Source organism: Macaca thibetana, chromosome 11, assembly GCF_024542745.1.
Source record: "Macaca thibetana thibetana isolate TM-01 chromosome 11, ASM2454274v1, whole genome shotgun sequence".
Lineage (NCBI taxonomy): Eukaryota > Metazoa > Chordata > Mammalia > Primates > Cercopithecidae > Macaca > Macaca thibetana.
This window is the reverse complement of record NC_065588.1, coordinates 72,575,379-72,591,385: the sequence shown is the minus strand read 5'-3', so window position 1 is coordinate 72,591,385 and position 16,007 is coordinate 72,575,379. Positions and strand designations below refer to the sequence as shown.

The following is a 16,007-nucleotide window of genomic DNA, read 5'->3' as shown; positions in this document are numbered from 1 at the left end:
GCAGCCTGAAACTCCTAGGCTCGGGTGATTCTCCTGCCTCAACCTCCCGAATACCTGGGACTACAGGGACATGCCACTATGCCTAGCTAATTTTTGTGTTTTTCATAGAGACGGTGTCTCACCATGTTGCCCAGGCTGGTCTTGAACTCCTGGGCTCAAGCAATCCTCCCGCCTTAGCCTCCCAAAGTGCAGGGATTGCCAGCATGAGTCACCACGCCCGGCCACAGATTTCTTCTTGTTCGTAAAGATAGATCTTAACTTTAAGATACCATATGAACAGTTTTAAAAGATGAGAAATTAATATAGTGAGATAAGTAAGAACATGAAGCTGGGAATTAGATGAGGGTACAAATCCCAGCTCATCCACTTTGTAGCTTTGCGACTTTGGAAAGATATGTAATCTGTTAGTTTTAGTGTCTTCATTAGTAAAAGAGGGATACAACTCTATCTCTTAAGTCTGCTTTGAGTATGTAAATGTTTAACATATACAGTTGATCCTTGAACAACATGGAGGTTAGGGGCACTGACCCTCCACTCCCCTGTGCATATAAAAATCTGCGTATAACTTTTGACTCCCTAAAAACTTAACTACTGTAATTGTGTACTGTTGACCAGAAGCCTTACTGATAACATAGTCAATTAACACTTATTTTGTATATGTATTGTATTCTGTATTCTTACAATAAAGTAAGCTAGAGGAAAGAATATGTTATTTAAAAAAAATCATAAGGAAGAGAAAATGTATTTACTATTTATTAAGTGGAAGTGGATCATCAGAAAGGTCTGTCTTTGTTATCTTCACATTGAGTAGGCTAAGGAGGAAGAGGAAGAGTTAGTCTTGCTGTTTCAGGTGGCAGAGGCAGAAGAGGTGGAGGAGGTGGTAGGGGAAGCAAGAAAGGCAGGTACACTCAGTGTAACTTTTGTAGAAAAAAAATCTGCCTATAAGTGGACCTACGCAGTTCCAACTGTGTTGTTCAAGAGTTAACTGTACTTGGTAAATAGTAAACAACCATGAATATTCATTAACTTTTAAGGTAATACTATTAACATTTTTTGTTTAATAGTTTTTAAAAAGTACACTACTGTAAACATTATCCTATTAAGTTGTGGGAAGTAGAATCTCCTAATAATTTTAAGCCATCATATTCCTCTGACAATAGCCATGCCATTTTGTGTTCCCAGGGCCAAGGAGAAGACAGAAACCTGTTTGGCTTGAGGAATGTTATGAAATTGTTTTGGTATCACAATATATGCCATCATCATTGGAGTAATTAATGTGATGTTTCAACTCCAGTTCTTAAAGGAGTAACTTTCCCAAAAGTTTAACTAGGTTGATTTCTACATTGAAAATTGTTTGCATTTCCCTTCTGGTTCAGCCAGTTAATACCATCACCTTAATAGCCCATATTTCATGCCAAGTAGCAGAAGTGTTTTTAGGAGAGATGAGAGAAATGAGCTGCAAGTACCTATTTTATTTTCATTTTATTAATTCATTAGATATTTACTGAGTTCTTTCTTTTCTTTGGGTGATACACACTGGGTATCGTTGACAAATAAATGTGTTATCTGTTCTTATTAATCTAAAAATTGAGGGACTTGTATACAAAGGTGTGTATCCTTGATGATATCTAGTAATATTATGCACATCTGGCCGCTCAACATTTGAAAGCCACCATTTGGATCAGATTCTGCATACTTTCTTGGCACTACTTAGGAGTACTGCTAAGAACTTTAAGTGCCTTCTGCTATGTCTAACAATAGTTAAAAATAAAACTTCTGGAAGTTGAAGGAGTATGTTTAATTTTGTTTTTCCAAAACAAATAGAGCTTTTAAGTTTTGTGCTTTTCTACTCTGGTGAACCTATGTGGTCTCTTTAAACAAGCATTGCATTAGGAAACCTGGGTTCTGATCTCTGCAGTGTTAGTGATTGTTAGTTTGGAAAATCAACCTTCCTGAGCCTCCCTTTCATGATTTGTAAAATGGAGATAAAACAATCTGTTGTGCCTATTTTTCAAGATTCTTGTGAAGATTAAATAAAAATGTGAAGTATAAACTGAAAGTCTGGAAAGAAATTTAAGACATGAATAATTTAGTGAGGAAATCCCACTCACTTGATAGGTAGAAAGTAGTAGATCCTAGAAATATTGGTGTTTACACACTGTACAGATTAGATAGAGTGACTTAATACTGGTTTCTAAAAGTGTTTGTATTTCTTCCTATTGAAGGAGGAGTAGAAGCAGGGCAATATGTGCATCAGCTTGTTAGAATTTGTGTCTTTTTTTTTTTTTTTAGAATATTTCAACTGTTAAAAGATACAATTACTTTGGCTACTTTTGTCCTAGGAATAAATAATTATATATGTTTTTAGAAATACTCTTAAAAAAAAATGTAAAATCTACAAATGATCTTACTTAACTTCACATTGTAGGTTTGTATACTGATTAGTTTTAACTTTTTTATATTTATGGATTTAACGTGGATTCATTTTTAAAGACATACTATATAGGGAAAAATTCTATTTGAAAATTGACATTTGCTTAAATCATAGCAATAAATGAGAAAGATGTCACATAGTTTTAACATTAATTTTTATGCTATGTGTAGAAAATCTGAAGGATTTAATTATTTCTCTTCTGTTTCTGTATGATTTCAGTCTGAATCTAAACTTTATAATGGCTCAGAGAAGGACAGTTCAACTTCAAGCAAACTCACAAAAAAAGAATCTCTTAAGGTTAGTTTCCAGTTATTTCTGAAAGGTAATTTACATTGTGCTTTGCATGTGTGTTTGGAAGTAGGCTAATAAGATAAATATATATGTGTGTTCCTAAAGAAAGAAAAAACATCCAGTGGTACAGACAGGCAGGCACACATAGAAAATGTTAATATTTGTATGGTACACTGTGGTCAACTGATAAGGCTGATTGTTGAGTGTCCCAGAGCAGACTGCTTCAGGCCTCGAATGGCAGCTGCAGAGGCTGAGGACTTGATATCTTTACACAGATGTATCCGAACTAGGTATATCATCCCTGTGTTGTGGAACTCTTGATGGGAACTCTGGCACCCATTGAATTTAGAGATTACTAACTCCGGGGTCATGGCCTGACCTTGACCTGCATAATGTTTTAAAATTTTGACCCAACAGTTAATTAAAAGTTCAGCTATCCAATTTCTCTGAGAAATATGTAGCATTGGGCTTACCTTCCTGAGTGGCCATAGAATCTGGAGCTTAAGAAACACTTGCTTTCCAACTTGCTCTAGTTCCTGCCTAGTCTATTTTACCATTTGTGTTCCATGCCTGGTCCTATATATATTTGTATTTGCATCCCATATTAAATCAGATAGATTAATAAAGACCAAAATCTAAAGTTTTGAGGGTATAGAATTATTAAAATTGTATTATGTCTAGTCTGTTTATCATTAAATGCAACTTTTCTGGCATAAGATTTTGTTAGTTTTTAAAAATGTAGTCACTAATAGGTTATCATCACTCTTCCCCTATCCAAATTATAACAACAAAGCAACAATAAGACCTCATTAGTCCACTGCTGATTCCCCAAATGATTAGAATTAACTTACTTATGAAGGTGAAACTTTGATATTTTGGATAAACTAATTTTATAGTTATAGTTTCTTAATTATGTATAACTTACATATTAGTATTGGGAAAGAGAACAAAACTTCAATTGCAAACAGTTGTGGCATTCTTTGTTATCTGAAAAAATTGGTAACAGAGAAGGTTTCTATCAGTAAGAGAATATATTAATAAATATTTTAGAAGCAGTATAGGCCAGTGGTTAAAAGAATAGCTTTGGGAGCTAGTCTGCCTCTGTTTGAATGCTGACTCTACAATTTACTAAATGTGTGATTCTGAGCAGGTTACTCTCTCTGCCTCAGCTTTCTTATCTATAAAACAAGGATAATAATACTTCTACTTCACAAGGTTGTTGTGAGGGTTAAATGAGGTAATGACAATACAAGTAAAGTGCTTAGAACTGTGGCTGGTTCACAGAATGCCCTCAGTGTTAGAGCGCTTATTATTTTAATTTGCAGTAGGAATCCTATGTAACACTTAAAAGAATGAGAATGATACAGACGTGAATACTCTTCAAAAAATGTTTACTTGGGGAACTTTTTGCATGCTAAACACAAAATGTAAATGTTTTATAGGTTGTTACTTAGAAAAGGTCTGAAAAGACAGTGTTTTCCAGAAGATTAACAGTCATCAATTTAGAGGATTGGAATAGGATGGGGTATAATAAAAATGGCTTCTAGCTTTATGTTTGAAATTTTTATTGTGAGATTGTGTTAATGCATTGTGTAATTAAAAAGAGGTAAACTTGGCCAGGTGTGGTTGGCTCACGCCTGTAATCCCAGCACTTTGAGAGGTGGGCGGATCACTTGAGGCCAGGAGTTCAAGACTATTCTGACCAACATGGTGAAACCCCATCTCTACAAAAAATACAAAACTTAGCCGGGCATGGTGGCATATGCCTATAATCCCAGCTGCTTGGGAGGCCGAGGCACAAGAATTGCCTTAACCCAGGAGATGGAGGTTCAGTGAGCTGAGATTCTGCCACTGCACCCCAGCCTGGGTTACAGAGTGAGACTGTCTCAAAAAAAAAAAAAAAAAGAAGTAAAATTATTTAAAAGATATGTAGAACTGCACTAGTGATCAGAAAAACTAGATTCTAACATTGGTTGTCTAAGACTAACTCCTCCTGCTAAGAAAAAAAATATATATATATATAGTATTTTTATTGTCAGATTCTGGAATTCTAAAGTGGTTTAGAATTTTATACTATACTCTCACCATTATAGTATGAAATTCTAAACCTCTTTAGAATACTAGACTATTAGGATAAAAGACAGTGTGGTGATTCCACAAAGACCTAAAGACAGAACTATGCGACCTAGCAATCCCATTACTGGGTATATACCCAAAGGAATGTAATCGTTCTATTATAAAGACACATGCATGTGTATATTCATTGCAGCACTATTCACAATAGCAAAGACATGGAATCATCCTAAATGCCCATCAATGAGAGACTGGATAAAGAAAATGTGGTACACCGTGAAATATTATGTAGCCATAATAAAGAATGAGATCATGTCTTTTACAGAGACATGGATGGAGCTGGAGGGCATTATCCTTAGCAAACTAACTCAGAAACAGAAAAACCAATACTGCATGTTCTGACTTAGAAGTGGAAACAAAATCATGAGAACACATGGACACACAGAGGGAAACAGCCCACACTGGAGCCTTTCAGAGGGTGAGGGTGGGAGGAAGGAGAGAATCAGGAAAAGTAAGTAATGGGTACTAGGCTTAATACCTGAGTGATAAAATATGTACAACAAACCCCCATGACACAGGTTTACCTATATAACAAACCTGCATTTGTACCCCTGAACTTAAAATAAATTGCTCATTTCTGTTGAGTTTTTAGCTTTTCTATTATTTCTGTAAAATAGGTACAAAAGAAAAATTACCGAGAAGAAAAGAAAAGAGCCACAAAGGAGCTGCTCAGTACAATCACAGATCCTTCTGTTATTGTTATGGCTGATTGGTTGAAGGTCAGTGTGTTTTGAATCATGAATTCAGATTGCTGGATGTTCACTTACTGGAATGGAAAAGCCCAGAGTATACCTAAAGCCTGCAAGACAAAAACAACTCCTAAGATGATTGTTTTTCACTGGCAAAGAAACTATTATTGTATTCCTGGAGGTTCTGTGTTCCCATCTTAATGAAGAGAAGGAATCTTAATGTCTTTCTTAACAGTAGCATCAATTACATACAGTATAGCAGTTCTTTTAAAAAAGCTTTTAGATTTGTGTGATATGTTGTCTAATACAATGTGCTGTAAAAAATACGTTGCTTGCTATTCCAATTATTGTTAAGTATTACCGTACACCTAGTATATAATTGAAAAGATGAGACAAATTTAATATAAAAGCTATTTTAAAATAGTTGGATACATAATATATTTTTTAAAAATGAAAATTGTTATTTATGAGACAAGCACACATTGCTGTTTCCGGACCCTATTCTTTTGGCCTCTGGTTATTTTTATTTCCTTTTCTTTCATCCTGGTCACTCTATCCTCTTTCTCATTCTTATCTGAAAGACAGCTGTAGGAATCCTAAGTTTAAGAATGATCTTGTAGAACTCTGACTCACAGGAAATTTTAGTACTTGGCGTGTACCTGAGAATCACTCCAACCCTGAAAACTTTCCACTTTTGCCAAGACTTACTAAGGCCTCTGACCTCGTAAGCCTTATGAGATCTGTCACAGGACTCCCCTCACTAAAATGAGAGTCTAGTGATAGTTTCCCTGACAATTCAGGTAACTAATTCTAGGGTTTTCAATCTTGTGCTAATAACACCTTCCAACTTGTTTTGACTCTACTTAGAAGTGCGTTAGCTCAAGATCTCACTTAGGTTTTTCAGAGTTAAAGCTGCCTTCTATTAAGTCCCCAGCACATTCTCTGGCTGACTTTCTCTACCTTACCTTCCTTCTGATAATTTGTCCTCCGTGTTCTGTTGCATCTCCATGATGCAAAATGTTATTTTAGAGTACCTGTCTTCCTTTCGCCTCTCTTGTCTTACCATTCTTTTACTTATACACATATCTTAGATTTTCTCTTTTCTTCATGCCTGGTTCCAAACTCCTTCTTTCTAAATGTTTCTTGTTGAGAGTTACGGTGGTATGCCTATTTGGGGGATTATGGAATCCTGTATTATTTCATACTTCATGTAGGTGCATTGAAATAACAGATGTTTTACAGTAAATAGAAGTATAATTCTTATTTTTGATCTAAATATTAATATCATTTCACTATTTTGAATTCACTGAATTGCATAGATACAATTTTAATAGGTGATGGAAATAGAAATTTATAGAAAAAGTAGTTTTAGACTTACTATTGACATAGCGTTAAACCCTAGGATAAGGAACATTTTATGAGAGTATAGGGATTCATGTAACTTGTATTTTAAAATATCCTCCAGTAAATTTATATGGCATACTTTATGTAATTACTGGGAACAAAGTAATTTGAATAAGGTAATTTTAGGGGCTAGGAGGAAATTATTTTCTCTTCCTACCGCTCACCAAATACTTAGGGAATGCCTAGTGTGTGCCAGCAGTGTTTTCAGCACTGTTGATGTGGTAAAGGGGAAAAATTATTTTAAGCAGAATCATCATATACACACAAATAAGATTATAGCCATGATCAATGTTACAAAAAGAAGAATCTCAGTACTAGGAAAGTATATTTTAATGGCCCCGACCTGGTCAGGGAGATTAGGAAAATTATTCTACTTAGTACACTATTTCGAAACTGTTGGCCTGTCTCTCACTAAAATTTAAGTGTCTTAGAAACAAGAGCCGTGTCATTTTCATGTCTGTTTGCTGTGCTTGCCATGTAGTGGCTTTTAAATAAAATATTTAAAGTGTGCATGTTATGGAAATTTTAGATTAAAACAACGTATTTGCAATTTTTTGGTTTGGACCTTGGAGAACAGATCTTCATTTTTAAAATAAATTTATCTTTCTGTAGATTCGTGGTACTCTAAAGAGCTGGACCAAGTTATGGTGTGTGTTGAAACCTGGGGTGCTACTGATCTATAAAACCCAAAAAAATGGTCAGTGGGTAGGAACAGTTCTTCTGAATGCCTGTGAAATCATTGAACGTCCATCAAAAAAGGACGGCTTTTGTTTCAAACTTTTCCATCCTTTGGAGCAATCTATTTGGGCAGTGAAGGTATGTAAGCGCTTGTTATATAGGTGAAAGGTAAAGATGATAATCCATGAATAGAACTGAGATAAATCAATCAAATGAGATTCGTCCTCTGCCAGGACTTATAAATCTGTTGTGCTTTCCAGTGCATTATTCCCCATTCTGCCTCTACTCACAACAAAATGTGCACCAAAAAGCTTTACCTTTGAGGTCTAACTTTTTATATTGCATCTTTTTATCTCTTTTGCCCTTGGGGATTCAATTTGTACTATGTTTTTCAGTTTGTAATTACTAACTCAGCTTTGCAACATTGTATTATATTTATTGTTGTTGGTTTTGTTTTGTTTCCCGCGGCCCGTCCCATGTTTTTTCTCTTTATCAAAATGGTAAGTAGAATTCCCTGGAACAGAAATTGCCTTTTTTTTTTTTTTTTTTTTTTTGTGGTCTTTCCTGTAGTGATGCAAAGGTGTGATGGGAAGCCTATTATAAGCAGAAGCAATCTTATTTACTCTTAAAAAAAAATTTTTTTTTTACTTACTTACTCTTGAGAAAGAGACAGGTTTCTTTAAAGATGAAGCATTAATGTTTTTTATAACTGAAAAGCATTACTGTGGCTGGGTGCAGTGGCTCATTCCTGTAATCTCAGCACTTTGGTAGGCCAGGGCAGTTGGATCGCTTGAGCTCAGGAGTTCGAGACCAGCCTGGGCAACATAGTGAAACCGCGTCTCTATAAAAAATACAAAAATTAGCCGAGTATGGTGACATGTACCTGTAGTCCCAGCTATTCAGGAGTCTGCGGTGGGAGGATCACTGGAGCTTGGGAGGTCAAGGAGGTTTCAGTGAGCCATGAGCATGCCACTGCACTTCAGCCTGTGCAACAGAGCAAGACCTTGTCTCAAAAAAAAAAGTATTATACTAACAGAATAAATGAGTCAAGTTTAAGTGATTTTGTGTATGTATGTGTGTTTTTTAGGCAAGATTTTACTATCACCTAGGCTAGACTGCAGTGGCATGATCATTGCTCACTGCAGCCTGAACCTTCTGTGCTTAAGCAGTTCTCCCACCCCAGCCTCCCAAGTAGCTAGGACCACAGGCACATGCCACCATGCTCAGCTAACTTTTTTAAAAAAATTTTGTAGAGATGGGGTCTTTCTATGTTGCCCAGGCTGGTCTTGATTTCCTGGGCCCTCCTGCCTCAGCCTCCCAAAGTGCTGGGATTACAGATGTGAGCCACCATGCCTAGCCTAGTTTAAGTTTTTACAAAATGATCATTGCTTTAGTTTCTAAGAAGGCCAGTTATTGTAGAATAAAGAAGTTAGAATTTCTCCTTTAGGGAAAACCACCTCATCGAGATTACGGTTAACGAAAAGTAGCTTAATCCTTTTTGTGGGGCGGGGAGGGTATTGCTTAATAATGCAATATACATACACCTAGGAAAAAACTTGTACTTTTTAATCTTTATTTCAGTAGCCTGGAGTCACAGCAAGAATAAATTTGGGATTACCGAGTTAGTTCCATTCTGAGGTTAGGTGCTTCCCTCAGGGGAAAGAATTTAAACCCCCGAACCTCTGACATTTATATATTAAGCGATTCTCAAGTGGAGAAAATGACTTTCAAAACCTTTTTAAACAACAACAACAAAATATATGTATACATATACACATATACAAAAATACTATATATACACACATGTGTGTGTATATATATAAATATAGTATTCTACTACTCTTAGGAATTGCAAGCATTAAAATAAATTTTAAGCCATTAATGATTTTAATGTCAAATTTATAATATTTAATTCTTACTATTGGAAGAAGAGAGAAATCTGTATAATTATATAAATACTTCCCACAAGCAAAACCTACTTAGGATATTGTTTAAATATTTTGGAAGCCAGTGTTTATGATTAGGAAATAGTAACAGCTATGAGTTCATGTCAGGTACTTTAGTATTTTACATGAAATCATTTATTTAATTCTCATACCTATAAGGAAGATACAGTTTCTTCCCATTATACACATAAAGAGATTGAACTCTGTTTTTCTAGCATGGAGCCATGATTGAAACCCAGGCGGTCTGATTCCATGTCCCACTGTATACTGGTTTTAGGAACTGGCCCATAAATTGTAAAGCTATTTGAAAATGCAGAATATTACGGTATTTGTTAAAGCCATATTAATTTTTTTTCTGTTTTCATTTTGAATCTACATCTTTCCTTTCTGACATTTTATGCGTTTTGGAAATCTGTTTTGTTTTTTGACCTGATAACTTTAAAGAACCCTTTGAAAACAACTTAAAAATTAAGCTTTTGTATCAAAATTATATTTTAAATTCAATACTTAGTTTCCTTTCTATTGTGTCTACCTAAGTTTAGCATTGGTGATATTAATTAGTGTTGGTATTGTATACTTATAAAACAACCCTAGCCAACAACAACAACAGAATGTCTTTTTCTTTCATGTTTCTGGAAAAATAAAATCAGCTTATATAGTTGGTGTTTAAAAACAGGTATATGTCATTGGTTTTAAAGTAGAGATTTATTTTTCCTTAGACCCAGTTAAAATTCATTTCTCTTTTTCTTTTGAATTATAATTCTATTTCCAAATGCTTTCTTTAGCCTTCTAGAAATTTAGTATTTCTTATCTCATTAGTTGTATCCATGGGATGGACATTGTTAAGTTAAAATTTGGTTTAATATGGTAAATTGCAGGTTCTTTTTAGTATGTAAGCAATATATAGAGGTAATATTTAAGTGATAATTAATTTGTTCAGTTTTCTGCTAAGGAGATATATTTGTTAGAAAATTTTTCTTAATACTTAACATTTGCATTATCAAGAATGATGAAATTAAAGCTTATTTGCTTTTAGATTATAATCCATACCTGATTTAGATTATTACAGATAATATTGGATAGTATAAAGTTGAGATCTCATAATACTTACTCTCTACCATTTATTTTGTTTATTTTGTTATTAAGGGTCCAAAAGGTGAAGCGGTTGGATCCATTACTCAGCCCTTACCTAGCAGTTATTTGATCATCCGAGCTACTTCAGAGTCAGATGGTAAGTATAGTTTTTGATGGATTGGATTTTGGTCTTCATTTTTAAGAGTTTTTTTATGCCACTTTGTATTATTCTGGGGAAATATATTTTTAGTGTGGCATTTGCAGCAGAAGCATGGTAATCGTAAATTGCTTTGAATGCTAAATATATGAGTAACTTAATAGACAAATAGGGAAATCTGATAGAAAGGAAGCATTGTGTGATTTATCAATGAGTTAGCAGTTCAGAGTTTTCTTCTTCATCCTCCATGGACATATTAACACCTTTTAACTTGTTAGTGAATTTTATGGTAACTCATGTTTTATTTTAAAGATACATTTAATACTTTTTATATTTTACTACTAAATGTTACCATTTATGAGACATATACTGTTTTGTTTGTTTTTTTTTTTTTTTTACATAAGACATTCGAGTACAACCTTTTTTATTCCTCCTTTAATACTTAATTCATGAAGCAAATATGGGGAGAGAAAAACTTAAGTGATATCAAGGTAGCTTTCAAATCTTAATAACAGATTTTGTCCTCACTTTCATGCTTTCATGTTTCGTAGTTTAGACAAGGTTGGTGTAGGGAATCTTGTAACCTTCCAAAGTTTACTTTTATCTGATGTTTTTTTGTTTGTTTGTTTGTTTTTGTGTTTGAGATGGAGTCTCGCTCTGTTGCCAGGCTGGAGTGCAGTGGCACGATCTCAGCTCACTGCAACCTCCGACTCCCTGGTACAAGCCATTCTCCTCTCTCAGCCTCCCGAGTAGCTGGGACTACAGGCACACGCCACCACGCCCAGCTAATTTTTGTATTTTTAGTAGAGGCAGGGTTTCACCATGTTGGTCAGGATGGTCCCACACTTGACCTCATGATCCGCTTGCCTTGGCCTCCCAAAGTGCTGGGATTACAGGCGTGAGCCACCACACCTGGCCTCAGATGATTTTTTTTCAATTAAAATATAGGTATGAGCTTTCAATATGAAAATGCTTTACTTGACTGAAACTCCCAGCAAATCTTGAAGTGATATATATGAAAATTAAGAGCCCCAAATATAAGTGAAAAGTTTTCTGCTAATTCACTTTTAAATTTTTATTTAAAAAATAAAACTATTAATGTTTCTCTTAACTAATATGGCAGTTAATAGTAGCATTATATAGGCATTTTCCTGACTTAAAAAGTTTCATACATACAAGTAGAATGGATGTTAATCTTAACGATAGACCTTCTATTATCAAAAACAGTTACTTCAGATAGTTTGTTTATAGTAGAACCATAAATCCTCCAGTATATTTTATGTACCTTGCTTGATACCTTCAAATTATACTGCTTGTTAATGTCCTAAGATTTGAAAAATAAAGTATGTTTATTTTAGATTGGGTATACTTTCTAATGCATGCTGTATACTATTCATTTATCAGTGGTTTGTACCTGCTTAGTATGTGAAAAGCATTTGGAAAACTGAAAGATTACATTAAAAAGTTCTAGCAGATGTTATGTTCAGATTAACTTTTCTAGTGCATGTTTCTCAAAGAAATAGTGGTAACAGGGTAAGTTAAGATGCATGCTAGTTTCATAGTTTTAAAAATTATACTGCTTATGAATCTGTGTTCATTTAGGAAGGTGCTGGATGGACGCTTTGGAGCTGGCTTTGAAATGTTCTAGTCTTCTTAAACGTACAATGATCAGAGAAGGAAAGGAACATGACCTAAGCGTTTCATCAGATAGCACACATGTAACTTTCTATGGCTTACTACGTGCTAACAATCTCCACAGTGGTGACAACTTCCAGTAAGTAGATATTGCCACTGATTTGGTAATGTTTCAGAGACTGTGCTGTTCACAAAATTAGTTGGCAGGCCTAGAATTTTAGTAGTGTATCTAGGACTGAAATTTGCATATCTTCCTGTTATATGGCCTAAGACTGGCTTAAAATTTGTTTAGCTGCTGTAATCAGGTGTAGAAATGTATTTCCTTAGGGATTCCAGCCAATGTGATTTACTTTATCTTTCCCAAATATAGCCATGCTAATTATTCACCTTGTCTGTGCATGATGTTCCTTCTATTAAGAATGATTTCTGCCTGATCTTCAAGATCAGTCTCAAATATTACATCATATGTGAAGCTTTATAACTATGAGACATAATCTGTCTTTCTATAGAGTAACACGTTTTTAGTAATGGCACTGGACTTACTCTACCTGGTATTTGTGAAATTCATTTATATCCTGTTTGGAATGAAACTGTATCCTATTTGTGGTTTTATTCCCTGAAGCATTTATTGTAGTTAACACTAAAAAAGCATTTCTCCAAGGAAACTGGGCAGTAGTGCAAAGACTTTCTTGAGATTCAGGTCTTTTTGTTGCTTTGCAGGAAAAACATCAGACTTTTCCATTTCCTCCCTTTCCCCACCCCTTGGCTTCTGCTCTGTAGTTACTTTCATCAGCATTGAGGTTGCTCTTCTCAAAGTTAGACTGCTATTCTCCTCTTCTCCATGTAGCCTGATTTAAACATTTCTTCCCTATCCTTTTGCCTGTTTCTTTTTTTTTCTCTCTCTGTATTACTTTAAAAAAATGTTTAGAGCCAGGGTCTCACTCTGTTGCCCAGGCTGCAGTGCAGTGACACAGTCATAGCTCACCGTAACCTGGAACTCCTGGGCTCAAGCTGATCTTCCAGTCTCAACCTCCCCAGTAGCTAGAACTACAGACCTGTATTACCACACTGAGCTGGCTTGCTTATTTATTTATTTATTTATTTATTTATTTATTTATTTATTGAGACATAGTCTCACTATGTTGCCCAGGTTTTTTGGGGTTTTTTTTCTTTTTTTCCCCACTCTCTTGAAAATCTCCATTACCTGACCTTTTATCTTACTTCTTTGCAGACCTACAATATGGAGCTTTATCTTAATCCCAAATACCTGGTGCCTGAGTGAGATAGGATGGAATGGGGTGGGCTACTGACAGAGGAATGGGTATTTGTTGGAACCTCTTTCCAAGACTTTCCCCTTTTTGTACAGACTATTTACCCTAATCACTTTAAGTGAGAATAGGGTAGATTCAGCAAAACTTACTTGATTTTAGTCCATAGGTTCATTTCCTTCAGCTGAAATTTTCATTTTTAATTCTCTGGATTTTTGCTCAGGATTAAACCTTTCAGACGGATAGAATTTAATATAATTGTTTACCATTTACCATTTTCATATCTTTTTCTTGGGCTCATGAGGTGACTTTGGAAACCTCCATATACGGGTGGAAAGTCATAATTTATTTGAGTTCAGTTGAGAATCGGATTATCTGGACCTGCATTTTTTCTTCATACCATAGGTGACAGTGAGATTGATGGAAGTGTTGCTGTTTGAAAAACTAAGAAAAATATCTAGCAAGAAGTCTAAAATTTTGGTTTTGGAAGATTTTAGTCCCAATTGGTAGAGAGGCAAAGAGCTCAGAGTATCATCTTTTCACATTTCTCCAGGTTTTTAACTTTTCTATGCCTCTGTTTACTAATCTGTAAAATGAGAATAATAATATTACCTATCTCATAGGGTTATTTTGAAGATTAAGTGAATTAACACTATGTAAAACACTTAGAACACTGTCTGGCACATAGTAAATTCTCAATAAATGTTGTATATAATTTTTATTTATGAATTGAGCATTCTTAACATCCTTTATTCTTCCTCCTAAAAATTCTTTCCCTTAAGGTTAAATGATAGTGAAATTGAACGACAACATTTTAAGGACCAAGATATGTATTCTGATAAATCTGATAAAGAAAATGATCAAGAACATGATGAGTCTGACAATGAAGTGATGGGGAAAAGTGAAGAAAGTGACACAGATACATCAGAAAGACAAGATGACTCATATATCGAACCCGAGCCTGTTGAGCCTTTAAAGGAGACTACCTACACTGAACAGAGCCATGAAGAACTTGGAGAGGTAGAAGTCTGTTATTTTTAGAGATTCTGAATTTTCATATTCTTGGGAGTTGTTAAATGAAATTGAAGATATTATTTGCTTCATCTATTGCCTATTTTTCTGTGATAGAATGTGATATTTTAAAAGTTGCACACATATGAAATATATTAGGATTTACAAACAACTAAACACAAATACTCCCATAAATACCAATATATTCCATTAAATTTAAAGTTTACATTTTCTTCAAGCTTGATTTTGAAGTAGGATATTGCTTGATGTCATTGCCAGTGCAAAGTAAGTTGCAAGGAAGCATGAGTTTATAACTTTGTTATTGCCAGTGCATCATGGAAGTAAATGCAGTGTAAAATAATAGGCTATAATATTTTTCTGCTGGATCTCTTGTATATATTGTTCACTTTGATGTCTTTTTCAGCTACCCTTTTTACCTAAGTTTTATAGCTATAGATTTTATTACTTTTTGTTTCCACATTTAAAGAATGCTTGGAGTAGTCCTGAAAAGAATTCATATTTTCAACATTAGCTGGCTTGTTTACATATCTGTCTGAAATAAATGTAATGTTTTGGTAATTTTCATTAATTGATAAAGGCAGGTGAGGCTTCTCAAACAGAAACTGTGTCTGAAGAAAACAAAAGCCTTATCTGGACACTATTGAAACAAGTCCGTCCTGGCATGGACCTATCCAAGGTGGTTCTGCCTACATTTATTTTGGAACCCCGTTCTTTCCTGGATAAACTTTCAGATTACTACTATCATGCAGATTTCCTCTCTGAGTAAGTAGATTCTTATTTCTTAAAATAGACAATACTTCATGATTTTAGAAGCTGTCAAGAGTACTATTTTCAATTATCATTCCTTTCCAAAATCAGGCGCTAATGACACATCACTCTGTGTTCTCTACCACTTCTTAGTAAGAAGCATATTTAATACTTTGCTATAATGTTACCGTTTATGAAGTGAAATTGAGATATCATAAGCTTGAGGAAAACAAGAATTCTACCCTTTACTGAACACTGGTGTTATAGGCTCCTTAACCTCAGTTCACTAACCTAACACAGAGAGAGGTGATTGGCATCATTTGTTCTCCTCTATGAAAGCCCTTGTTCAGTCCCATCCTGGGGCCTCTGTTTTTGCTCATACTTACCTGTCTGCATGCTTGTGAGGTATGTATGGCTTACCAGAACTAAAATGCCGTGCCAGTTGCTAGCTTTTGGAACAAATCCTTCTTTTCTTTGCTTCTGAAGCTGCCAGCTGATCCTGAGTGTAATTTTGAAGAA

General features: G+C 34.8%; 1 protein-coding gene across 13 annotated transcripts in view; it reads left to right on the top strand.

The window, feature by feature from the left end:
* Positions 1-16,007, top strand: part of OSBPL8 (oxysterol binding protein like 8) — a 217,602-nt gene that overhangs the window by 165,149 nt on the left and 36,446 nt on the right. For all 13 annotated transcript variants that reach the window (XM_050748532.1, XM_050748530.1, XM_050748529.1 and 10 more), the window contains 7 exons: positions 2,654-2,731; positions 5,476-5,577; positions 7,564-7,767; positions 10,722-10,806; positions 12,409-12,580; positions 14,492-14,729; positions 15,319-15,503. In XM_050748532.1, coding sequence (XP_050604489.1) covers positions 2,654-2,731; positions 5,476-5,577; positions 7,564-7,767; positions 10,722-10,806; positions 12,409-12,580; positions 14,492-14,729; positions 15,319-15,503 — 1,064 coding nt within the window. The remainder of the gene's footprint in view (positions 1-2,653; positions 2,732-5,475; positions 5,578-7,563; positions 7,768-10,721; positions 10,807-12,408; positions 12,581-14,491; positions 14,730-15,318; positions 15,504-16,007) is intronic.